Below are 26,268 nucleotides of genomic sequence, written 5' to 3'. Positions count from 1 at the left end.
TGAGAACACAACTCTAAATGTTCTAGCATCAACCACACATTTACTTCATCTTTAACGTTTCATCTTTGACGTAGGGATAATATTATAAAGACATGTTACAGTATTATAACGACATTTAACTTCAGAGGTCCCATGTTCGTGAACGTACCGTGTCTGAAAGGTGATTGGTGGAGAATGAGGAAGTGTTGTGGCTGGGAGGGACTGTCATGTGACTTCAAAGGAGTTCACCTCATTGGCTGCAGCTGGTGGGTAGCCATCTTCCTCCGGACAAAGCATCTCCTGTGTGATTTTAAAAAACCATCATGTCAAGCAAAGTCAGATCGTGGCCAGACGCTTCGAAATATCCACTTCTAGACAACAACGTCAGCGCCTGAAGGCTTTGGGGAACGTTCTGGTGTTCTTAGATTTCAAATTGGTGGAGAAATGACCGAGTTTGAGCGAGTTAGAAAGTTCGAATTTTTCATGTTTAGTGGTGACGAGAGGGAGATATTTAACTTTTGTCTCAATTAGAGAGAAGGGCGCACGTTTGCCATAAAAGTTACATTTTCTGAGAGAGCCAAATATATCTACGTTTTACTGAAACACATGACGCACCATTCACTGCAGTTGCCGGTTTAAACTTCTCATTTAAAGTGGAGTTATCGGCATTGAAAAAAAGACTATGCGGAAACATACTTACTTGGAAGCGTCAGACGAGGGAACAGCGTTCAACAGCATACATACTTTTAACAATCTCCCGACAAAGACCACAGCACACTGCAAAAAGTCAGTGTTCAAAAACAAGAAGAAAAAAAATACAAAAATGAGGGGTATTTTACTTGAACTAAGCAAAATTATCTGCCAATAGAACAAGAAAATGTGGCTTGTCAGGACTTTCCAAAACAAGTAAAATTAGCTAACCTCAATGAACCCAAAAATACCTTAAAATAAGTATATTCTCACTAATAACAAGTGCACTTTTCTTGATAGAAAAAGAGACCTTTTTGTCCAATATGTTGAAAAATATTCTTAAATGAAGTAAATGCTAGTGCCATTATCTTGATATAATGATATGCGCATTATTTTTTTTTTTTCATGCTTGAAGAAATTATTACTTTAAAAAAGTAGTTTTATACTTGTGAGTGTTGATGACACAGCTTTGCAACAGTTGATATTCTAGTTTCAAGCATGTTTTACTCAATATAGGTCATCAAATCTCAGCAACAAGCTGTAATATCTTACTGAGATCATTTAGGACCAACACACTTAAAACAAGTAAAACACTCTAACATAAAATCTGCTTAGTGAGAAGAATTATCTTATCAGACAGAAAATAAGCAAATGTCACCCTTATTTGAGATATTTAATCTTACTTAGATATCAGTTTTTGCAGTGCACCGTAGACTTAAATAGCGACGACTAAACACAGGGAGACAAAATAAAGCTGCTGCAGGACACTCAAAAGGAAGTGGAACTACAAAAAAGGTGTGCAGGACAGGAACTCAACATTAAACATGGAAAAACACTAACAAACCAAAAATAAGGCAAGGCCTGGCGTACACTTTTCTTATTGCACTCAAAGAACAATTGACAATTTTACATATTACATGTAGTCTGCCACAATCTAGAATTAGGTTAGAATAGAATAGAAAGATGTATTGACATTGTATCGAATGCTTCATGGTTGCCCATTTTGATCTGTGCTTTAAGACAAATGCAATAATAATGAGTAAATACTGAAAACAATGCTATGGCTGAAAGTACACAAATAAGACATGTGGCAGGTATATAAAACACACATTGATAAAGATAAAACACAAATGAAAAAGTGGGAATTTGTAACAGAATTCAGTCAATTCACTTAGAAGACGTTAGCAAAGGTGGGCTGTGCAAAACCCCGGAAATGATGTGACAAGCTGACCAATCACGGCTCTTTTTTTTGTCAAACTTTATTTCAACAAAACTATGACACAAATAAAGTCAAACAATCAGAAAATGCAAGTAAACATGTTTTTCAAAAAATGTACATGAACATATTTGTTCACTTCAATTTTCCAACAGTCTTTATAAATTGAAGCAAAATAATTACCAAAAAAAAAAAGAACATACAAAAAAACCTGAAACGTGCAAAGGATAAAAATTTAGGGAAAAAAAGAGTCATTACTATGGTTTTTATTTTGTCTTTGATGGAATTTGTCTTTATGTATTTTACAATTTGGGAAGATTTCACAACCTTTTTGTTTTTGTCATCATTAGTGAACGCTGATGCTAAGATAATATTTTTTTTTATGTGCACGTGATCCGGTTTGATCAGTGTCAAAATAAAAGCACATGTTACAAAATAAACCCGGCATTATGCCTGCAGTTGGTCAAGCTGATGGTCTTGTAGTCCATTCCGGTCTTGTGCGGGTCTACAATCTTCGGCAGCTCTTTGGTCTTGCCCGTGGCGGACAACAAACGGAATTTATTGACAGAGATGTGACACAATGTGATATTGATCACAAGCAGCGGTGATTCAAAGACAGAGGAAATCCTTGTCATGATATCAAGGTGATGAAACGTGAGCCCCGAATGATTTCATAGCAACCAACTTATTTTTCTAATCAAGCCACCAACAGCCAAAGAAGAATCTATGGTATAACAAGAGAAGCAGTCGGATGAAGAAGAAAGCACATCTCCATCTCATCTCCAAGTGTGATGACGTGCCTCAGCCATGGAGACATCTCTCTGTGCACAAAGCATCCTGGAGGAAGAAGATGACTCAGCACATTCCCAACAAACACACATGAATCCAAGTTGAACATCTTCTTCACACAAAGTCCCAAGAACATCTAGAGATGCAAACAGTCCATGTGAGCTAACTCACCGCGTCCCACTCAGCCTTCAGCCGGCATGTTCTCGGGGAGCTCGGCCCCGCCGTGGCGAGCTGTGGGACAAACGCACCGTGAGCCGGTTACTCCCGCTAAGCAAACACCTCACACTGGTGGAGGAAGAACATCCAGAAGGTGCCTCATCACTCACATCAGATCTTTGAGGGGTGACTTAGAAACATCAAGAAGCAGAGTGCTGATCTTCTACTTCCTGACTAAGATACATTCTTGATGAGTCAGCAAACCTGAATGTGCACACTTGATGTCTCATTTGGTCGATCCTCATCATGAGGACTCATGTCAAAAGTCAGATATAAAGTGTGGCATATTGATGGATGGAAACTCTGTCTTTTATTGTGAAAGTTGAGATTTTCAGGCTAAACTTGTCACAAACGTCTGCATCAGACCTTCATATGAGTGATGCTTCACCACGGCTTTGTTTCTTGCGGCTCAAAGAAAATATGTTTTACTTACGAGCTGGATCGTATTTGGCTGAAATGACAGAGAAACAAAAGGTGAAATGGACTTTTTCCTCACGTCACGCTGTGTTTCTATGTAAGAGTGGGTGCTCTGTCTCTGTGGATCTTTGAGGAGGAGGAGAAGGAAAAAGGGGGGAAAAAATAAGAAAAAGGGGAAGAAGAAGAAAAAGAGAAAGGGCGAAAGAAGAAAAAGAAAGTGAAGAATGAAAAGAATAAGAAAGTGAAGAATGAAAAGAAAAAGAAGAAAAGAAGAAGAAAAAAAATGATGACAAGTAAAAGAAGGAAATCTGTGTTCCTCACCTTGTCTGTGTCGCCTGACGAGGAAGATGGCCGCCAGGAGGGCCGCCACAGCCACGACCGCCGCCGTGGCACCGATGGCGATGGTCCAGTGGTCTGTTGAGAGCAAAAAGCACAAGTGGAGTGACAAAGCATGAAGAGGAAACCTTCATGACTACTTTGCATGCAGACGTTAAGCGTTGTCATGGTGACACGGATCAATAACGACGACACGGATCAATAATGGCGACACGGATCATTAATGGCGACAGGTGGACTTGTGATAGGAAACATCTCCAACTAAATGTGTCTTTCTCACCTTCATGGCTTGCGTTGCTCAGGATGCTTCTTCTCTCCAGCTTGGTGACCAAGTCCTCCTCGACGCCAGACAGCTGGAACACACATTCGTACTTGCCCTCCACGTCGGCCGTCACCTCCACTTTCAGCCCCACCGACATCTGGAAGGTTCCGTCGTGGTTGGGGAGCAGCTCTCCGTGCTCCACGTCCTCGAACATCTGCTCGCCGTCTTTCCTCCAAAACAGGTCGGCTAGGTCGGGGTAGAAACCTGTCGCCATGCAGGTGACCGGAGAGGACGGCGTCTTCTGGAGGAGGAACACCTCTGGAAGCTCTGCACAGGAAGTGATGTCACGTGTGGACAGAAGACAACGTGGAGAGAAGGTGTGAACAGAGGTGAAGACGGAGACAAGGTGTGAACGGAGGTGAAGATAAAAAGAAAAGCACAAAAAGAAGGTAAAATGGAGAGAAGGTGTGAAGGAGGTGAAGATGGAGACAAGGTGTGAACGGAAGTGAAGATGGAGAGAAGGTGTGAACGGAGGTGAAGATGGAGACAAGGTGTGAACGGAGGTAAAGATGAAAAGAAAAGCACAAAAAGAAGGTAAAATGGAGAGAAGGTGTGAAGGAGGTGAAGATGGAGAGAAGGTGTGAACGGAGGTGAAGATGAAGAGAAGTTGTAAACGGAGGTAAAGATGGAGGGATGGTGTGAACGGAGGTGAAGATGGATGGAAGGTGTGACGGAGGTGAAGATGGAGAGAAGGTGTGAACGGAGGTGAAGATGGAGAAAGGGTGAGAATAAAGGTTAAGATGGAGAGAAAGAAGAGAATACAGGTAAATATGGAAAGAAAGAGAATGAAGGTAAAGATGGAGAGAATGTGAGCATACAGATGGAGAGAAAAAAGAGAATGAAGGTGAAGGTGGAGAGACAAAATAAAGAATGAAGGGGAAAAGAGAGGATGAAGGTAAAGATGGAGAGAAGGTGTGAGCGGAGGTAAAGATGGAAAGAAAGAAGAATGAAGGTAAAGATTGCGAGAAGAAAGAGAATGAAAGAAAAGATGAGAGAAAAAAGAGAATGAAAGTAAAGATGGAGAGAAGGTGAGAATGAAAGTACAGATGGAAAGAAAGAAGAGAATAAAGGTAAAGATTGAGAAAAAAAAGAATGAAAGTAAAGATGGAGAAAAATAGAGAATGAAGGTAAAGATGTAAATAAAGAAGAGAATGAAGGTAAAGATGGAAAGAAAGAAGAGAATAAAGGTAAAGATTAAGAGAATTAAGGTAAATATGGAAAGAAAGAAGAGAATAAAGGTAAAGATGGAGAGAAAGAAGAGAATGAAGGTAAAGATGGAGAGAAAGTGAGAAAGAATGAAGGGGAAAAGAGAGGATGAAGGTAAAGACGGAGATAAGGTGTGAGCGGAGGTAAAGATGGAAAGAAAGAAGAATGAAGGTAAAGATTGCAAGAAGAAAGAGAATGAAAGAAAAGATGAGAGAAAAAAAGAGAATGAAAGTAAAGATGGAGAGAAGGTGAGAATGAAAGTACAGATGGAAAGAAAGAAGACAATAAAGGTAAAGATTGAGAAAAAAATAATGAAAGTAAAGATGGAGAAAAATAGAGAATGAAGGTAAAGATGGAAATAAAGAAGAGAATGAAGGTAAAGATGGAAAGAAAGAAGAGAATAAAGGTAAAGATTAAGAGAATTAAGGTAAAGATGGAAAGAAAGAAGAGAATAAAGGTAACGATGGAGAGAAAGAAGAGAATGAAGGTAAAGATGGAGAGAAAGTGAGAAAGAGAAAAGTATAAAGAGACAGAGTGTAATGTCAGTGATGTTCCTATAGGGGGCGTAAAAGGTGAAATTACAAGGTGTGTTCCTACCTGTTCTCATTAGGACCTCCTTGCCATACTTCACATACTTCTTCAAGTAAGAAGGACAATCCTCAGTGTAGTAATACTTATGGTAGTCTAGTCTAAGTATGTCCTGGTCCCACTTGAGTTTGGTGGGGAAAGCTTGTTGTTTTGCTGCAGTATATGTCCATGTCTTCATGTCCAACGATATGAAATCTTCTCCATCATAACCTTCCTGATCCCAACCTTTAACTTCATCAGTCTCATCATTCCATTCACATCCATACATCAACTGGCAAGTGTGAACACCTGAGAGACACAAAGTGTTGTAAAGCAGAGTGAAACACACACAATGTGTTTTATGTAGAATATTATGGGATGGACAGAGACAAGTGTCAGTGCCGTAATGTGTGTTTTTACTACAGTATAAAAAGAGTACTTCAAATATATTTGAATAGTAGAAAGTTCAAGATAAACAAACCTCCAGTTTGGTTGAAACGCTTCTTAAGAATTTCAATGTTGACTTTGTTGACTTGCTCAGCAACAACCCAGTTCTCTGTGTTTCTCTGCCAGTAGTTTGGATCCTCTTCTGTGATTTGGTTCATCCAGTCCTGTTTGGCTTCTGCTTTCCTGCTCTCGCTGTCATAGTGAACCACCTGGACTTCATCAACATAAGCAACCATCACAAACTCTGGGAAGTTTGGAACTTGAGAGGACGAAGTGTAGAAATACTTCAGCGTGTGAATCACTGAAAGAAGAGCAACTTTTTATTATTTTGTGTCATGTTCAACAATCTTGCAGTGTGAATATTTGATGTCATTCAGTCTTCAGTCGGGTCTTAAAGTGAACATCAAACACTGCCAGACATCACAGTCTACAGTCACATGGTGTCTATGAAAAATACAACACAATAATAATATTACTAACATTTATTTTAATAAGCCATCTGTTGACAGTTTGTACATTTTGAAGATAAACATATTTTTTTTCTCCAATGGAGGATGAATAATGTCAAGTACAAATGTGTAGACGCCCAAAGTTGTACACACCCTCAACACACAGACTAATAACTACTTTCATTTCTCAAAAAATATTTTACATTTATGTCACAGGAGGTTAAATAAATTGTTTAACCTTTAATAACAAGTTTGTATTTTTCAAAATTATTTGTGTATATCTAAACATTTGTTTAGGCATTTTGTTTGTCATAATTAAAAGAAAAGACATCAATTATTTTCACATAATTTGTATGAGCTTTTTTAGTGGGAAATGATATGTTCAATAAATCCCATTCAAAGTTTAAACAAATGATAAAACACAAAAATAATATTGATGTATTTCAGGAGAATTTCCTCAGTCACAGTTCAATTAAAGATGACAGGAAAGTGAGTGAATTTGTTCAAGTTGAACAACAATGAAAATGAAAACAATGACGTTATTCTTGTTATCTCAAAGTAAAAAATGTTAGGATTAAAAATAAATGACAGGTTATATTTTGTAAATAAATATGTTTCAAACGAATCATGATAAGGTAATAATAAGCTTGAATGAGATAAGAACGAGTAGAATTAATAACTAGAAACTCACAGAATAACTGAAGGCACAAAGAGGATTTATGAATAATGTTTATAAATTTATATAAATAAAAAAAAAAGAAGGAGGACTTACCAGGCGCCCCGCTGTGCATTTGCACGACCAGAAGACAGAATAAAAACAAGTTCATGATGTCAGCACAAAATAAAAAGATGTTTTCCACTTTTAATCCCGCAGAGAAAGACAAACTGACTAACAACCAGGAAACACCAACAAGGAAGTGTCGAGGCTCTTTTAAGAATGCGCCACCTGAGCCAATGAGGAGTCAGCATTTTGTGACGTCATCTTTGATAGAGAGCGCCCCTTGTGGCCATGTCGGGTAAATGCTTCAGTGGCATTTTCTGGGAAATCACGTGACCTGACAAGAACAACCGGCGCGTCAAGTTTGCAGCCAAATTTCCCTATCAGAGGTTTGTTTTCTTCTAATGTTCACCAACTTATTTATTGGATAGAAAGAAAGAGGAAGGAAGATGAAATTTAGAGTTAAAAGTAATGAAAATGTTGACCATCCAATCAGTGATCGTATTATAGTCCTCTCAAGAAAGCATACAAATAATGATTGACAGGGCAGAAAGTGCGTGCCCACTTTTCTTCTTTTTATTTCACTTCTGAATTTGAACCTCCATTATGTCTTCCAAGCGTAAGGCGTCCCTGGTGGAGTAACGGGACACGCTTCTGCCTTGCATGGGTTCGATTCCCGGACAGTGTTGCATCGAGAAGGGCAACCGCTCTTATAACTAACTTGAAAGCATTCATGCGATTGATCAAAGTGCTGAAAGTGGGGAAAAGTGTGAGGCAGACGCTTTTGGTGGGCAAATCATCAAAGAAAAGGAAAGTGAAAGTAAAATTAGACACGGTGAAGCCAAACATTGACTGCTGTTATCTTTATGCCACTGTCAAGTAAGGAAATGTTGGCAAAAAACACTTACAAGCTTATTTGACTTTGACCCAATTAATGTTTTGAAAATGTGGACTATTTAATATAATAATACATATATTTTATTAATACAATAATAAAGTAATACGTTTGGGGATGTGTAATATTGTTTGTCTGAATATACTGAATGTTTTCATCCTGGAATAGTTTTAATAAGTTGAGAAATGTGAAAGTAGTTGAGTGTGGAAAAAAATGATGCAGTATTAATAATAATAATAATAACAATGATGCTCTGCGGGTCGTCCGCAGATCTTGTCCCAAGTGGAGGAGTTCAAGTACCTCGGAGTCTTGTTCACGAGTGAGGGAAGAGTGCATCGTGAGATCGACAGGCGGATCGGTGCGGCGTCTTCAGTAATACGGACGCTGTATCGATCCGTTGTGGTGAAGAAGGAGCTGAGCCGGAAGGCAAAGCTCTCAATTTACCGGTCGATCTACGTTCCCATCCTCACCTATGGTCATGAGCTTTGGGTTATGACCGAAAGGACAAGATCACGGGTACAAGCGGCCGAAATGAGTTTCCTCCGCCGGGTAGCTCTGTCATCCGGGGGGAGCTCAAAGTAAAGCCGCTGCTCCTCCACATCGAGAGGAGCCAGATGAGGTGGTTTGGGCATCTGGTCAGGATGCCACCCGAACGCCTCCCTAGGGAGGTGTTTCGGACAAGTTCGACCGGTAGGAGGCCACGGGGGAAGACCCAGGACAGGTTGGGAAGACTATCTCTCCCGGCTGGCCTGGGAACGCCTCGGGATCCCCCGGGAGGAGCTGGACGAAGTGGCTGGGGAGAGGGTAGTCTGGGCTTCCCTGCTTAGGCTGCTGCCCCCGCGACCTGACCTCGGATAAGCGGAAGAAAATGGATGGATGGATGGACAATGCTCTGCAGCATTCTCACAATAACAACGTTCTTTGTTTTTTAATCCGTTATGAAATAAAAAATTTGAAAATGGAGCTCACGTCGTCTCTGAACTGAAGTCAGCCAAGCAGCAGTAAAGATGAGATCAATAAGGTGAAAAGGTCAGAAGTAAGGTTTCTTCAGGTAAAACATGGAGTCTCTACCGCCACCCGGTGGCCGAAAAGTATACCAGCCTGAGGACAGAAGAATGACAGTGTTGGAGAGGAATTAAATTGTTGGGGTAAATTTGGCGATTAAAAGTTCAAAGCGCATCGGATTCCGTGTGACTGTCTGGACGCTACAATTTGTTTGATGTTCAAAATCCCGATGTTCGTCACGGCACCTTATGCGTGTGGCGAGTGTTATGTGGAAACAGTTTTGTTTGGTCGGTGGGTCGAAATTCACGATGGCCTGTGACTGTCACTACACGATCGGTCCACAAACGCGCAAAGACCACGTCACTTCCGTCAAATGGTTTTACGGCAGTTACGATCGTGCCCGCCATCCCAGTTACCATGGTTTTCTCTTTTGTAATCTTTATTTGAATAACAATATTTTATAAAAAAAGATTACATACAAAACAAAACAAAAGTTCCTTAGGAATACAGTATTTATTTTGGAAACTGTGCGTCATTTGTGATTAAGGGCTATGTCAGGTTCAAACACTGATGACTTCTATTAAACAGACAAGAAGCAAGGAATTAAACAGAGACAGAATTCAATTTAGCTCATTGAGGAGAAACGTCTGGGCTGTACTCTTTGAACAGTCTTCCACCACGCTCTGACGAAAGATTGCACGCCTCCTCTTTTATTTGGACTTTCCCTGATTACATGGCAACAGTTGTTTCTAAGGGGAGAGGGGGGTCGTAAACAGCCGTTGCCCTCGGTCACAAAACAGTTCAAAGAAAAGATGCCTGGAGCTTGCGTCAGGTCCTGCTTCCTCTCCGCTTTGTAGATCTCGGGTCAAGACAAAATCTTCCTGTGGATTACAATAGAAGAAAGAAACCAACACCTTCATGTCGCTTCTCATCGTACACAGTGGAGTTTTACAAGCCTTCTGCTTGGTAGGATCAAAGACAGCTTTTGTCCTCTCGCCGGGAACTCATGGCAACACAAAGTTTTGTGATCACTTAGATACAATTATTCTGACAGGCTATATAAATAAACTTTGATTGATTGATTTATTGCAACGACAGAAAAGTAAAAGTGATGGAAAATGTGGCGATAATACTCCCTAAATTTGTTAAATCTACCCCTTGTTCATGTTTATATTTTTGTTCCTTTATACTCCCAGGGAAGATATTATTTTTATACAAAACATTGACAAAACATAAATGTCACAAAACATGATGTATAGCAGCCCGCGACCCCAAAAAGGGACAAGCGGTAGAAAATGGATGGATGGATGGATGATGTAGCAGAAGCTCCGTCGTAAAATATTGCAAGTCTCGGAAGTGACCTGCTCTTCGCGCATGCGTGGACAGTGGTATTCCTTTAGTATACACTTACATACATTCTGGTCGCACAATGACTTCCACTGAAACGCATATTTTCAACACACTGAAAACCTGACATAATGCTTTCCCCAAAAATACTGAATGGATCCAAGCATCTCCCTTCGAAATAGAAGCAGAAAAATAGATGTGGGTGTAATTACTTGCGAAATCTCTGGTTAATGCGAGAGACATGCAGTGTGGTTGTTCATTCAAATGTAAACATTGACTAACAAACGACTTAAATGCAAAAAACATTGTTAAAAATTCCCTTTGTCAATGATGAAAATAAAAGATAACGATCCCTATTTAATATGTTAATTGTTGAATATAATTTATTACATTATTGTTGACGTAATCAAGTTAACAATTGAGTCATGCACATTTAAGTTGTTTAAGTCAGCCCAGAGCCTGGGGGTCTTCAAAACCCTTCTTAAGACCTACCTCTTCTTGCTGGCCTTTGACCTGAGCTGAGTCCGCCCACTGGGCCACTATTTCTAGTTCCCCCCAACCCCCGACCCCCTTCAATTTAGTTTTTTTTTCAATTTGTCGCACTTTTATTATTATTATTTTTATTTTGCAATTTTTACTTTTTATTCGACCCCTTTTGCCGTGTTGCTTTTGCACTATCTTGTTTGGCTCATTTATTGTTTATAGTCCTTGTTTGTTTTTTCTTTTTGTGTTTTTTTGCTCTACGCTTTTTAACCTGTACAGCACTTTGGTTCAATTTAAAAGTTGTTGTAAACGTGCTCTATAAATAAAGTTGACTTGACTTGACTTAAGTTGAGTCTGTTTGAGTCAGGCAGTTTACCGGGCAGCTAATAGACCTGCATTTAAAATAAACTGCCTTTTTATGACGGCATGTCAAAAATAAATCTACAACTGGATACAATCTACGCCCAAATAACTGATTATTTGCCTCCTATTATTAGACTACATCCCAAAAGTGGCAGCTTTGATGACAATCCACACCACATAAAAAAGGAAAAGTGGACATATTCGATGTTATCAAGTGCAAAAACATGTTTTTACCACCTATGTTGCACTTCAATCTCCATACGCGGCACTGACATTAGTCAGAGTAGCAGCTTGTCCAACACAACAAAATATAAATAACATATTTATTCATTTATTTATGTTTAATTGTTTGTTTAATAAGATGGTAAAACACTTATTTAACTACTTTATTAATTCCCAAAGGGAAAATTGTGTGGTTAATCCAATTTGCTGCAAAATAGAAACAGAAGGAAATAAATGTCATTAATAAATAAAAGTAATAAAAAGACACAAGAGTACGAAATGTTGTTTCCCGATGAAAAAAATAGTTCATAAAGTAATAAAAGAAAGGTATACTAGTACAAATTGTTTCCTTCCAAATTAATGACAGCGTAATGTAATAAACTTAAATAAGTACCAAGTACAGTCTGAGTGGACCCTCCAATTACACATCTAATTGGTTCTTGAAATGGGTTCGCAATTGGAGAAAATAGTTTTTTGGAACACCCATAATAAATGTTGGAATTGTGGATAATGTGTTCCATCTTCGACAAACGTCCCTATTTTAGTAAAAGGATGTAATCTGTGTACACTTTAAACACAATAAAAAATAAATAAGTAAGCACAAAATATGGTAACAAAGTTTACAAAAAAATTTTTAAAAAAAATCTACGTTCAGTTACTGTTTAAAGATCGTACTGTTGCACTCTCATCCGTTACAAAAATTAACTTTAAATATAAGATCTGTAAAGTTACTCGTGTTATTTTTATACCGACTTCAACAGCAAGTTATGTCATTCCACACTCGAGATCTGACAGCGTTCTGTTGTGTGTCTCACTTAAATCGTTCCCCCTGCAACGATTATAACGCTACTAGCCACTGCTTAATCTGAGAACACAACTCTAAATGTTCTAGCATCAACCACACATTTACTTCATGTTTAACGTTTTATATTTGACGTAGGGATAATATTATAAAGACATGTTACAGTATTATAACGACATTTAACTTCAGAGGTCCCATGTTCGTGAACGTACCGTGTCTGAAAGGTGATTGGTGGAGAATGAGGAAGTGTTGTGGCTGGGAGGGACTGTCATGTGACTTCAAAGGAGTTCCCCTCATTGGCTGCAGCTGGTGGGTAGCCATCTTCCTCAGGACGAAACATCTCCTGTGTGATTTTAGAAAACCATCATGTCAAGCAAAGTCAGATCGTGGCCAGACGCTTCGAAATATCCACTTATAGACAACAACGTCAGCGCCTGAAGGCTTTGGGGAACGTTCTGGTGTTCTTAGATTTCAAATTGGTGGAGAAATGGCCGAGTTTCAGCGAGTTAGAAAGTTCGAATTTTTCATGTTTAGTGCTGACGAGAGGGAGATATTTAACTTTAGTCTCAATTAGAGAGAAGGGCGCACCTTTGCCATAAAAGTTACATTTTCTGAGAGAGACAAATATATCTACGTTTTACTGAAACACACGACTCACCATTCACTGCAGTTGCCGGTTTAAACTTCTCATTTAAAGTGGAGTTATCGGCATTGAAAAAAAGACTATGCGGAAACATACTTACTTGGAAGCGTCAGACGAGGGAACAGCGTTCAACAGCATACATACTTTTAACAATCTCCCGACAAAGACCACAGCACACTGCAAAAAGTCAGTGTTCAAAAACAAGAAAAAAAAATACTAAAATGAGGGGTATTTTACTTGAACTAAGCAAAATTATCTGCCAATAGAACAAGAAAATGTGGCTTGTCAGCTAGGACTTTCCAAAACAAGTAAAATTAGCTAACCTCAATGAACCCAAAAACACCTTAAAATAAGTATATTCTCACTAATAACAAGTGCACTTTTCTTGATAGAAAAAGAGACCTTTTTGTCCAATATGTTGAAAAATATTCTTAAATGAAGTAAATGCTAGTGCCATTATCTTGATATAATGATATGCGCATGATTTTTTTTTTTCATGCTTGAAGTAAGAAATTATTACTTTAAAAAAGTAGTTTTATACTTGTGAGTGTTGATGACACAGCTTTGCAACAGTTGATATTCTAGTTTCAAGCATGTTTTACTCAATATAGGTCATCAAATCTCAGCAACAAGCTGTAAAATCTTACTGAGATCATTTAGGACCAACACACTTAAAACAAGTAAAACACTCTAACATAAAATCTGCTTAGTGAGAAGAATTATCTTATCAGACAGAAAATAAGCAAATGTCACCCTTATTTGAGATATTTATTCTTACTTAGATATCAGTTTTTGCAGTGCACCGTAGACTTAAATAGCAACGACTAAACACAGGGAGACAAAATAAAGCTGCTGCAGGACACTCAAAGGGAAGTGGAACTACAAAAAAGGTGTGCAGGACAGGAACTCAACATTAAACATGGAAAAACACTAACAAACCAAAAATAAGGCAAGGCCTGGCGTACACTTTTCTTATTGCACTTAAAGAACAATTGACAATTTTACATATTACATGTAGTCTGCCACAATCTAGAATTAGGTTAGAATAGAATAGAAAGATGTATTGACATTGTATCGAATGCTTCATGATTTATGGTTGCCAATTTTGATCTGTGCTTTAAGACAAATGCAATAATCATGAGTAAATACTGAAAACAATGCTATGGCTGAAAGTACACAAATAAGACATGTGGCAGGTATATAAAACACATATTAATAAAGATAAAACACAAATGAAAAAGTGGGAATTTGTAACAGAATTCAGTCAATTCACTTACAAGACGTTAGCAAAGGTGGGCTGTGCAAAACCCCGGAAATGATGTGACAAGCTGACCAATCACGGCTTTTTTTTTGTCAAACTTTATTTCAACAAAAACTATGACACAAATAAAGTCAAACAATCAGAAAATGCAAGTAAACACGTTTTTCAAAATATGTACATGAACATATTTGTTCACTTTAATTTTCCAACAGTCTTTATAAATTGAAGCAAAATAATTACCAAAAAAATAGAACATACAAAAAAACATGAAACGTGCAAAGGATAAAAATTTAGGGAAAAAAAGAGTCATTACTATGGTTTTTATTTTGTCTTTGATGGAATTTGTCTATGTATTTTACAATTGGGGAAGATTTCACAACCTTTTTGTCTTTGTCATCATTAGTGAACGCTGATGCTAAGATAATATTTTTTTTATGTGCACGTGATCCGGTTTGATCAGTGTCAAAATAAAAGCACATGTTACAAAATCAACACGGCATTATGCCTGCAGTTGGTCAAGCTGATGGTCTTGTAGTCCATTCCGGTCTTGTGCGGGTCTACAATCTTCGGCAGCTTTTTGGTCTTGCCCGTGGCGGACAACAAACGGAATTTATTGACAGAGATGTGACACAATGTGATATTGATCACAAGCAGCGGTGATTCAAAGAAAGCCACCAACAGCCAAAGAAGAATCTATGGTATAGCAAGAGAAGCAGTCGGATGAAGAAGAAAGCACATCTCCATCTCATCTCCAAGTGTGATGACGTGCCTCAGCCATGGAGACATCTCTCTGTGCACAAAGCATCCTGGAGGAAGAAGATGACTCAGCACATTCCCAACAAACACACATGAATCCAAGTTGAACATCTTCTTCACACAAAGTCCCAAGAACATTTAGAGATGCAAACAGTCCATGTGAGCTAACTCACCGTGTCCCACTCAGCCTTCAGCCGGCATGTCCTCGGGGAGCTCGGCCCCGCCGTGGCGAGCTGTGGGACAAACGCACCGTGAGCCGGTTACTCCCGCTAAGCAAACACCTCACACTGGTGGAGGAAGAACATCCAGAAGGTGCCTCATCACTCACATCAGATCTTTGAGGGGTGACTTAGAAACATCAAGAAGCAGAGTGCTGATCTTCTACTTCCTGACTAAGATACATTCTTGATGAGTCAGCAAACCTGAATGTGCACACTTGATGTCTCATTTGGTCGATCCTCATCATGAGGACTCATGTCAAAAGTTCGATATAAAGTGTGGCGTATTGATGGATGGAAACTCTGTCTTTTATTGTGAAAGTTGGGATTTTCAGGCTAAACTTGTCACAAACGTCTGCGTCAGACCTTCATATGAGTGATGCTTCACCACGGCTTTGTTTCTTGCGGCTCAAAGAAAATATGTTTTACTTACGAGCTGGATCGTATTGGGCTGAAATGACAGAGAAACAAAAGGTGAAATGGACTTTTTCCTCACGCCACGCTGTGTTTCTATGTAAGAGTGGGTGCTCTGTCTCTGTGGATCTTTGAGGAGGAGGAGGAGGAAGAAAAAGGAAAAAAAAGAATAAGAAAAAGGGGAAGGGGAAGAAGAAGAAGAAGAAAAAGAAAGTGAAGAATGAAGAGAAAAAGAAAGTGAAGAATGAAAAGAAAAACAAGAAAAGAAGAAGAATAACAACAATGACAAGTAAAAGAAGGCAATCTGTGTTCCTCACCTTGTCTGTGTCGCCTGACGAGGAAGATGGCCGCCAGGAGGGCCGCCACAGCCACGACCGCCGCCGTGGTACAGAGGGCGATGCTCCAGTGGTCTGTTGAGAGCAAAAAGCACAAGTGGAGTGACAAAGCATGAAGAGGAAACCTTCATGACTACTTTGCATGCAGACGTTAAGCGTTGTCATGGTGACACGGATCAATAATGCCGACACGGATCAATAATGGCGAGAGGTGGACTTGTGATAGGAAACATCTCCAACTAAATGTGTCTTTCTCACCTTCATGGCTTGCGTTGCTCAGGATGCTTCTTCTCTCCAGCTTGGTGACCAAGTCCTCCTCGACGCCAGACAGCTGGAACACACATTCGTACTTGCCCTCCACGTCGGCCGTCACCTCCACTTTCAGCTCCACCGACATCTGGAAGGTTCCGTCGTGGTTGGGGAGCAGCTCTCCGTGCTCCACGTCCTCGAACATCTGCTCGCCGTCTTTCCTCCAAAACAGGTCGGCTAGGTCGGGGTAGAAACCTGTCGCCATGCAGGTGACCGGAGAGGACGGCGTCTTCTGGAGGAGGAACACCTCTGGAAGCTCTGCACAGGAAGTGATGTCACGTGTGGACAGAAGACAACGTGGAGAGAAGGTGTGAACGGAGGTGAAGATGGAGAGAAGGTGTGAACGGAGGTGAAGATGGAAAGAAAAGGACAAAAAGAAGATACAATGGAGAGGTGTGAACAGAGGTAAAATGGAGAGAAGTTGTGAACGGAGGTGAAGATGGAGAGAAGTTGTGAATGGAAGTGAAAATGGAGAGAAGTTGGAAATGGAGGTAAAGATGGTGTGAACGGAGGTGAAGATGGATGGAAGGTGTGAACGGAGATGAAGATGGAGAGAAGGTGAGAATAAATGTAAATATGGAAAGAAAGAGAATGAAGTTAAAGATGGAGTGAATGTGAGCATGAAGATGGAGAGAAAAGAGAGAGAGAAGGTAAAAGTGGAGAGAAAAAAGAAAGAATGAAGGGGAAAAGAGAGAATGAAGGTAAAGATGGAGAGAAGGTGTGAGTGGAGGTAAAGATGGAAAAAAAGAAGAATGAAGGTAAAGATTGTGAGAATAAAAAGAATGAAAGAAAAGATGAGAGAAAAAAGTGAATGAAAGTAAAGATGGAAAGAAAGAAGAGAATAAATGTAAAGATTGAGAAAAAAAGAATGAAGGTAAAGATGGAGAGAAGGTGAGAATGAAAGTAAAGATGGGGAAAAGGTGAGAATAAAGGTAAAGATTAAGAGAATGAAGGTAAAGATGGAAAGAAAGAAGAGAATAAAGGTAAAGATTGAGAAAAAAAGAATGAAGGTAATGATGGAGAGAAAGAGAATGAAGGTAAAGATGGAGAAAATGTGAGAATAAAGGTAACAATGGAAAGAAAGAAGAGAATAAAGGTAAAGATTAAGAGAATGAAGGTAAAGATGGAAAGAAAGAAGAGAATAAAGGTAAAGATTGAGAAAAAAAGAATGAAGGTAAAGATGGAGAGAAAGAGAATGAAGGTAAAGATGGAGGGAAGGTGAGAATAAAAGTAAAGATAGAGAAAAGGTGAGAATAAAGGTAAAGATGGAAAGAAAGAAGAGAATAAAGGTAAAGATTAAGAGAATGAAGGTAAAGATGGAAAGAAAGAAGAGAATAAAGGTAAAGATTAAGAGAATGAAGGTAAAGATGGAAAGAAAGAAGAAAATAAAGGTAAAGATTGAGAAAAAAAGAATGAAGGTAATGATAGAGAGAAAGAGAATGAAGGTAAAGATGGAGAAAAGGTGAGAATGAAGGTAAAGATGGAAAGAAAGAAGAGAATAAAGGTAAAGATTGAGAAAAAAGAATGAAGGCAAAGATGGAGAGAAAGAGAATGAAAGTAAAGATAGAGAAAAGGTGAGAATAAAGGTAAAGATGGAAAGAAAGAAGAGAATAAAGGTAAAGATGGAAAGAAAGAAGAGAATAAAGGTAAAGATTGAGAAAAAAGAATGAAGGTAAAGATGGAGAGAAGGTGAGAATGAAAGTAAATATGGAGAAAAATAGAAAATTAAGGTAAAGATGGAAAAAAGGTGAGAATAAAGGTAAAGATGGAAAGAAAGAAGAGAATAAAGGTAAAGATGGAGAGAAAGAAGAGAATGAAGGTAAAGATGGAGAGAAAGAAGAGGATGGAGAGAAAGTGAGAAAGACAAGTATAAAGAGAAAGAGTGTAATGTCAGTAATGTTCATATAGGAGGCGTGCTAACATGTTAAAAGGTGAAAGTACAAGGTGTGTTTTTACCTGTTCTCATTAGGACCTCCTTGCCATACTTCACATACTTCTTCAGGTAAGAAGGACAATCCTCAGTGTAGTAATACTTTAGGTGGTCTAGTCTAAGTATGTCCTGGTCCCACTTGAGTTTGGAGGGGAAAGCTTGTTGTTTTGCTGCAGTATATGTCCATGTCTTCATGTCCAACGACATGAAATCTTCTCCATCATAACCTTCCTGATGCCAACCTTTAACTTCATCAGTCTCATCATTCCATTCACATCCATACATCAACTGGACAATGTGAACACCTGAGAGACACAAAGTGTTGTAAAGCAGAGTGAAACACACACAATGTGTTTTATGTAGAATATTATGGGATGGACAGAGACAAGTGTCAGTGCAGTAATGTGTGTTTTTACTACAGTATAAAAAGAGTACATCAAATATATTTGAATAGTAGAAAGTTCAAGATAAACAAACCTCCAGTTTGGTTGAAACGCTTCTTAAGAATTTCAATGTTGACTTTGTAGACTTGCTCAGCAACAACCCAGTTCTCTGTGTTTCTCTGCCAGTAGTTTGGATCCTCTTCTGTGATTTGGTTCATCCAGTCCTGTTTGGCTTCTGCTTTCTTGCTCTCGCTGTCATAGTGAACCACCTGGACTTCATCAACATAAGCAACCATCACAAACTCTGGGAAGTTTGGAACTTGAGAGGACGAAGTGTAGAAATACTTCAGCGTGTGAATCACTGAAAGAAGAGCAACTTTTTATTATTTTGTGTCATGTTCAACAATCTTGCAGTGTGAATATTTGATGTCATTCAGTCTTCAGTCGGGTCTTAAAGTGAACATCAAACACTGCCAGACATCACAGTCTACAGTCACATGGTGTCTATGAAAAATACAACACAATAATAATATTACTAACATTTATTTTAATAAGCCATCTGTTGACAGTTTGTACATTTTGAAAATAAACATATTTTTTTTCTCCAATGGAGGATGAATAATGTCAAGTACGAATGTGTAGACGCCCAAAGTTGTACACACCCTCAACACACAGACTAATAACTACTTTCATTTCTCAATAAATATTTTACATTTATGTCACAGGAGGTTAAATAAATTGTTTAACCTTTAATAACAAGTTTGTATTTTTCAAAATTATTTGTACATATCTAAACATTTGTTTAGGCATTTAGTTTGTCCTAATTAAAAGAAAAGACATCAATTATTTTCACATCATTTGTATGAGCTTTTTTAGTGGGAAATGATATGTTCAATAAATCCCATTCAAAGTTTAAACAAATGATAAAACACAAAAATAATATTGATGTATTTCAGGAGAATTTCCTCAGTCACAGTTCAATTAAAGATGACAGGAAAGTGAGTGAATTTGTTCAAGTTGAACAACAATGAAGATGAAAACAATTAAGTGATTCTTGTTATCTCAAAGTAAAAAATGTTAGGATTAAAAATAAATGACAGATTAGATTTTGTAAATAGATATGTTTCAAACAAATAATGATAAGGTAATAATAAGCTTGAATAAGATAAGAACGAGTAGAATTAATAAGTAGAAACTCACAGAATAAGTGGAGGCACAAAGAGGATTTATGAATAATGTTTATATATATATATATTTATTTTTAAAAGGAGGACTTACCAGGCGCCCCGCTGTGCATTTGCACGACCAAAAGACATAATAAAAACAAGTTCATGATGTCAGCACAAAATAAAAAGATGTTTTCCACTTTTAATCCCGCTGAGAAAGACAAACTGACTAACAACCAGGAAACACCAACAAGGAAGTGTCGAGGCCCTTTTAAGAATGCGCCACCTGAGCCAATGAGGAGTCATGGGGATGGAATGGGGAGCTCCACTAACCACGTTAAACCCAGATTCCGAACTAACAAAGGTCTTAACTCATTCTCTTTCTATGCCACATCAATGTGGAATGCGCTCCCAACAGGTATAAAGGAAAGGGCATCTCTATCCTCCTTCAAAACCGCAATAAAAGTTCACCTCCAGGCAGCTACAACCCTAAACTAACACCCTCCCCGGATTGCTAATAATCAAATGTAAACAATCAAATGCAGATACTTTTTCTTATGCCTTCTGATCTCTCTCTCTCTCTCTCTGTCTCTCTATATGTCCACTACTTGCTGTCCATATCCTACCCCCCCCCCCTCCACACCCCTGATTGTAACTAATGTAAATAATTCAATGTGATTATCTTGTGTGATGACTGTATTATGATGATAGTATATATCTGTATCATGAATCAATTTAAGTGGATCCCGACTTAAACAAGTTGAAAAACGTATTCGGGTGTTACCATTTAGTGGTCAATTGTACGGAATATGTACTTCACTGTGCAACCTACTAATAAAAGTCTCAATCAATCCAAAAAAAAAAGTCAGCATTCTGTGACGTCATCATTGATAGAGAGCGCCCCATGTGGCCACGTCGGGTAAATGCTTGAGTAGAGTTTTCTGGGAAATCACGTGACCTGACAAGAACAACCGGCGCGTCAAGTTTGCAGCCAAATTTCCCTATCAGAGGTTTATTTTCTTCTAATGTTCACCAATTTATTCATTGAATAGAAAGAAAGAGGAAGAAAGAGGAAAGAAGATGACATTTAGAGTTAAAAGTAATGAAAAGGTTGAACATCCAATCAGTGATCGTGTTATAGTCCTCCCAGGAAAGCATACAAATGACGTACATTTTTTCATATAGGGGACATTATGAGCATATCTTCTACATGAAAACATACTGCAATATACATTTTTTGTGTGTCTGAAACATTTCAGAGCACAGTTGCAGTTATTGCCAGCATCTTCTATTAGCGCACCTTCAGCGTGGTGTAAAGTGGATTCTGTTGTAGATGCACTGCTTCTAAAATGCCCTGAAAAAACGCGACCGGTAGGAGCATGATAACATGATTTAAATGAGTGTTTCCATGGTGAAAGCCACATAGTACATGCAAAAGGGTCATTTCATGATTGTTTTTTTTCTACGTTTAAAACACTTCCTTGTGGTCTTCATACATGTAATGGTGGTTCTTTGGTCAACATTTTGCATAGATTATGTCTTACAGACCATCTTTCTGCCTGTCTATTCAGGATGCGTTTTGTGAGCGGTCTTGTTTACGTGCAGCCACCTCGACTGCGTCTTCTCCCCGTCAGCCATGTTGTAGTTTTTACCGCTTCCATATGTAGTTTGCTGACAAATCACATTTAGAACTGTATGGTACTTTGTATTAGAAATGGCAACAGCGAAGCATGTATGTTTATTTATGAGCCAGTCTGCCCCACAACAAGAGTTTAGAGAAAAAATTGCTTATTGACTACAATGGCGGACAATGGCAAAGCTCTTCGAGTAAAATTTACTATATTGTGATTACTTGTGGAGTATATTGTGACTAAATTGAGAACAGGAAGTGAACAAAAGTTTTAGCAACTGTTACGTAAAAGAAAAGGGGTAGGATTAAATAAGCTCTGCTTCTTCCTACTCCTTTTCGAACATGTTGAAAAGAGAAACTCAAAATCAAACTCAAACTCAAATTGTGATTGATAGGGTAGAAAGTGCGTCCCCACTTTTTTTCTTTTTATTTCACTTCTGAATTTGAACCTCCATTATGTCTTCCAAGCGTAAGGCGTCCCTGGTGGAGTAACGGGACACGCTTCTGCCTTGCATGGGTTCGATTCCCGGACAGGGTTGCATCGAGAAGGGCGACCGCTCTTATAACTAACTTGAAAGCATTCATGCGATTGATCAAAGTGCTGAAAGTGGGGAAAAGTGTGAGGCAGACGCTTTTGGTGGGCAAATCATCAAAGAAAAGGAAAGTGAAAGTGAAATTAGACACGGTAAAGCCAAACATTGACTGCTGTTATCTTTTTTCAACATTTTTAGGTGCCACCGTCAAGTAAGGAAATGTTGGCAAAAAACACTTACAAGCTTATTTGACTTTGACCCAATTAATGTTTTGAAAATGTGGACTATTTAATATAATAATACATATATTTTATTAATACAATAATGAAGTAATAAGTTTGGGCATGTGTAATATTGTTTGTCTGAATATACTGAATGTTTTCATCCTGGTATTAATAATAATTATAACAACAATGCTCTGCGGGTTGTCCGCAGATCTTGCCCCAAGTGGAGGAGTTCAAGTACCTCGGAGTCTTGTTCACGAGTGAGGGAAGAGTGCATCGTGAGATCGACAGGCAGATCGGTGCGGCGTCTTCAGTAATGCGGACGCTGTATCGATCCGTTGTGGTGAAGAAGGAGCTGAGTCGGAAGGAAAAGCTCTCAATTTACCGGTCGATCTACGTTCCCATCCTCACCTATGGTCATGAGCTTTGGGTTATGACCGAAAGGACAAGATCACGGGTACAAGCGGTCGAAATGAGTTTCCTGGACCCCAACTTAAACAAGTTGAAAAACTTATTCGGGTGTTACCATTTAGTGGTCAATTGTACGGAATATGTACTGTACTGTGCAATCTACTGATAAAAGTCTCAATCAATCAATCCTCCGCCGGGTGGCGTGGCTCTCCCTTAGAGATAGGGTGAGAAGCTCCAAGTAAAGCCGCTGCTCCTCCACATCAAATTGTGACATAATAAATAAACCATGAAATCAATTAATAATTAAATGATTCAATAATTGAACTTTGAAATAAATAATCCAATAATTAAATGTACTTTTACATTGAATAAATCAATGACACGGTTAGTAACACATTTATGTATTTGTTTACAAAAAATCAATTAATGACAGTGACAAGTAATTATTTTTATTTTGTCCTATTTGACCAACTTCCCAGGTAACACCTAACGTTAACGTAACGTTACTGTATGGTTCTCTTTTGGTTATGCAAGATGAGAACGTTCTAAGAACATTCTTAGAACATATCAAAAACTATCTGACACACACTACCCAAATATAATTTGCCTGCAATGGAAACAGCGACTGTTAGGCTTTTACGAGTGTTTTTTTCGCAAATTTACTTTTTAAACAGTATGTTGTAACGTTTCCCTAACGTTCTGCGAACGTGTTGTGTTTTGTGAACAATCTGACGTCGGCTGAGTCAAGGCTGCACGCACAGTAGGTGGCGGTAATGCACACCACAAGGTTGCTTGCCAACCGCCATAAAAAATCAAAAGAAGAAGAAGAAGAAGAAGAAGAAGGCTGCACGCATGCGCGTTGAAGCTGTTCGGTGAGACAAAGAAGGACGAAGGCTAAGCTGCAAATTCCAGGATCCTGATATTCAGGCAATTGGGTGCGCCATCCATTTATCACAAGTAAGTAGATAGAAAGAGTGAAATACAAAGCACGTTTTTGTATAACAATTTCCAACCTACATGATTAATTTCAGACCATTTTACGGTTTTAGCGTTGTGTCAAATGCGCGCCATGCTCAACGGCCGGCGCTAACTAGCATACATTTCTCGTGCAGGTTGGCTGTTATAAAGTTTCCAAACTGACCAAAGACCAACAAATGACTTCTGAAGAAGGGTGGATCTATCTGTAGCCTAGTTAAACAATAATTTGCCCCGTCAGTGTCATGGTTTGAGGTCCATATGGCACAAATGCTGCCTGAACGTTCCGTGAACGTTATAGTTCCGTGTGGGCGATAATAGGGCAACCCATTTTCCTTGGGTTTTTTTTTATAGAATAAACACAATGAAGAAGTTTCAACAGAGGGCTTATAAGCGTAGATGGGCTGCCACAACTAGGCATTTGAAGAAGCAATGCCGACAGTCAACTTTAGAATTAGAGAGTGATGATAGCAAGCAAGAGAATGACACGGCAATCTCAACTCCAGAAACAGTGACAACCCTTCAGTACATGGATGCTGCGGAGACTGCTTCCTGCACTGCCGCGGGTGCTGACAATGCCACCTACAGTGGCCCTGATAGTGATGAGCCTGATGAAAATGATGCTGATTGGAGACTAATCGACCATCAAGTCACCTTGTCATCTGATTCAGAAAATGAGAGTGATAGTGACTGCTTTGAAGATCATTTGAGTTTGTTGGCAACCGAATATCATGTCAAACATAATGCATTGGACAGCCTTTTGAAGCTACTCAAGAAAGTTTTCCAGATGGCTCCTTCTTTTGTGGTCGTTGAGTTCCTTGGTGAACGTTCAGTCGCTGTTGTCCCAACCATATGGACAGAAGATGATGGAAAGGTTATTACTTTTTCTGAAAAGTACTGTGCATAGGCATAATATTGTAGCTTATTATTAATTATTATGTCATTCATCATGACTGGATTATTTTATCTTCAGAATAGCTTCTGCTATTGGCCAAGGCCAAATCCTACCCACTCCAGAATCCGGAAAGCTGAGATTCCTGACAAAGAAGTCTGGGATAGGCTGCCAATTCGGGTTTTCAGGAAAACATTGACTGGTAAGGGAATATTGTCAAAGTCATATCATGTCATATCACTCTGCCCTGCAATCTGATCTGAACTGTGAACTGAGACACTACACCCCCCCCCCCCCCCCACTCACCCACTCACCCACACACACACACACACACACACACACACCATCTATCACTTAGCCACTTTACTCCGGACTCAAAATGCTGCTAACTGTTTTAACTGTTTACACTGTTTACATTGCACTTTGCACTCCCATCTAAATACTTGAATACATACGTTGCAATATAGATATTCTGGTAATATCTTCTTCCCCTGTATATTTTTCCCCCCCCTCATGCGACTGTTTAAATTGTTGTCTTTTTTTTTTTTATTCTTCTTTTACACTTATATTTATAGACACCGTGGTTGTGAGAGGAACGTAATTTCGTCCACCTGTATGTCCTGTACAAACAGTTGTTTGACAATAAAGCTGACTTTGACTTTGACTTTGACTTATATTTGAAACAACATAAGTTAGATTCATCTTGAGTCATCAGCATACTTTGAAATTTTGCAGAAGACTTTGACAAGGCCCTTCAATACCAAAAACAAGCTGAAATGTTTTCGAGCCCAGAAGAAGTGTCAACCAAACGGAGCCACATCACCCCTGAACGTTATAGAAACGATGAGGAAGATGTGTTTGATGCTGACGGTATAGTCACTTTTCAAAGACTGTTTACTTACAATACTCAAACACTACTTAGTGGTGCATAAATTTTATTGTCTTCGTTGGTTTAGACGAAGAGGAAATTCGGCCAAAAAAGAAGTGCAGAAAAGAGAAACCACAGATCCTCGTCCAGGCACCCCCACTGCCAGAGCTCCCACCATTTAACTTTCCAATCTCCAGCGAGTACCAGACCACTTCAGCCAGTACCAGCCAATACCAGACCACTCCAAGGCATCCAGGCCGACCTCACAGCCCAGCGAGAAGCAGCACTTCCAGGCTCAGTCCAGACAGGAATAATGCATCCAGCTCAAGCCAGTACCAGACCACTCCAGCCAGTACGAGTCAGTACCAGACCGCTCCAAGAAACAGCAGGAATGCCCTTGACAGTGAACGTTAGTTGGCTATTTAACTGTTGATAGGTGGTGTTAAACAGGCTGTTACAACGGGCAGTAATACGAATTACCTCTTTGACTTTTGTTGTCTTTGCAGTTTTACAGTTGAACATGAAAGTTCAAAATATACTTGAGAACCAGGGAGAAATTATGCGCATGCTGAGAGGGCTGGCAGCACAGTCTGTGGGGCCAGAAGCTGTGGATGTTCAAGATCTCATTGAGAAGCCTTTCGAGACTCTTGAGCAGCTGAAGGCCTTCTGTGAACGGCTCGACACTGATCTTCTGCTCAGAAAGCAGCTGGTAATTAGTTTTAATTCCCCACTGCAAAATTATCTTGCTCAGTTATCAAAAAACATGTTCTAATCAAGTACAATATTGTTGTTTATTTATTTGTATAGGTGAAAGCTCTTACTGCTCTTGGTGGGCAGAATTTGGCAGACAC

The 26,268-nt window shown here is 39.1% G+C and overlaps 3 protein-coding genes across 3 annotated transcripts; 1 reads left to right on the top strand and 2 right to left on the bottom strand.

Moving 5' to 3' along the window:
- Positions 1 to 2,855: 2,855 nt before the first annotated feature.
- Positions 2,856 to 7,461, bottom strand: LOC133662579 (class I histocompatibility antigen, F10 alpha chain-like). The gene is made up of 6 exons (XM_062066693.1): positions 7,407 to 7,461; positions 6,220 to 6,486; positions 5,769 to 6,047; positions 3,924 to 4,232; positions 3,629 to 3,721; positions 2,856 to 2,905 (listed from the first exon to the last, which is right to left on the bottom strand). Exons 1-6 carry the CDS (start codon positions 7,459 to 7,461, stop codon positions 2,856 to 2,858), a joined length of 1,053 nt encoding a protein of 350 aa, XP_061922677.1.
- A 1,816-nt stretch (positions 7,462 to 9,277) lies between these two features.
- Positions 9,278 to 20,033, bottom strand: LOC133662578 (class I histocompatibility antigen, F10 alpha chain-like). The gene is made up of 10 exons (XM_062066692.1): positions 19,997 to 20,033; positions 18,813 to 19,079; positions 18,362 to 18,640; positions 16,355 to 16,663; positions 16,079 to 16,171; positions 15,781 to 15,890; positions 15,303 to 15,362; positions 14,879 to 15,066; positions 12,682 to 12,812; positions 9,278 to 9,348 (listed from the first exon to the last, which is right to left on the bottom strand). The coding sequence occupies exons 1-10, from the start codon at positions 20,013 to 20,015 to the stop codon at positions 9,278 to 9,280; spliced, it is 1,527 nt and encodes a 508-aa protein (XP_061922676.1). The 5' UTR covers positions 20,016 to 20,033.
- Positions 20,034 to 24,159: 4,126 nt separating this feature from the next.
- On the top strand, positions 24,160 to 25,831 carry LOC133662577 (uncharacterized). Its single transcript, XM_062066690.1, has 4 exons — positions 24,160 to 24,531; positions 24,631 to 24,751; positions 25,285 to 25,419; positions 25,506 to 25,831. Exons 1-4 carry the CDS (start codon positions 24,187 to 24,189, stop codon positions 25,829 to 25,831), a joined length of 927 nt encoding a protein of 308 aa, XP_061922674.1. The 5' UTR covers positions 24,160 to 24,186.
- Positions 25,832 to 26,268: the final 437 nt, after the last annotated feature.

The sequence above is a fragment of the Entelurus aequoreus genome, linkage group LG12, assembly GCF_033978785.1.
Source record: "Entelurus aequoreus isolate RoL-2023_Sb linkage group LG12, RoL_Eaeq_v1.1, whole genome shotgun sequence".
NCBI classification, from domain to species: Eukaryota; Metazoa; Chordata; class Actinopteri; order Syngnathiformes; family Syngnathidae; genus Entelurus; species Entelurus aequoreus.
This window is presented reverse-complemented; position numbering and strand designations above follow the sequence as displayed.

What these genes read in the sequence shown, in the direction of transcription:
- LOC133662577 (XM_062066690.1), top strand. Translation starts at nt 24,187, where the DNA reads ATGGATGCTGCGGAGACTGCTTCCTGCACTGCCGCGGGTGCTGACAAT. An exon ending in GGACAGAAGATGATGGAAAG is followed by an intron (nt 24,532 to 24,630) that starts GTTATTACTTTT and finishes TTTTATCTTCAG; the next exon opens with AATAGCTTCTGCTATTGGCC. An exon ending in TTTCAGGAAAACATTGACTG is followed by an intron (nt 24,752 to 25,284) that starts GTAAGGGAATAT and finishes GAAATTTTGCAG; the next exon opens with AAGACTTTGACAAGGCCCTT.
- LOC133662579 (XM_062066693.1), bottom strand. Translation starts at nt 7,461, where the DNA reads ATGAACTTGTTTTTATTCTGTCTTCTGGTCGTGCAAATGCACAGCGGG. An exon ending in GCGTTTCAACCAAACTGGAG is followed by an intron (nt 6,048 to 6,219) that starts GTTTGTTTATCT and finishes TGTGTCTCTCAG; the next exon opens with GTGTTCACACTTGCCAGTTG. An exon ending in GGAGGTCCTAATGAGAACAG is followed by an intron (nt 4,233 to 5,768) that starts GTAGGAACACAC and finishes CTTCCTGTGCAG; the next exon opens with AGCTTCCAGAGGTGTTCCTC.
- LOC133662578 (XM_062066692.1), bottom strand. An exon ending in CGTCAGGCGACACAGACAAG is followed by an intron (nt 15,891 to 16,078) that starts GTGAGGAACACA and finishes TCCTCCTCAAAG; the next exon opens with ATCCACAGAGACAGAGCACC. An exon ending in AGCCCAATACGATCCAGCTC is followed by an intron (nt 15,363 to 15,780) that starts GTAAGTAAAACA and finishes TTTGTCCCACAG; the next exon opens with CTCGCCACGGCGGGGCCGAG.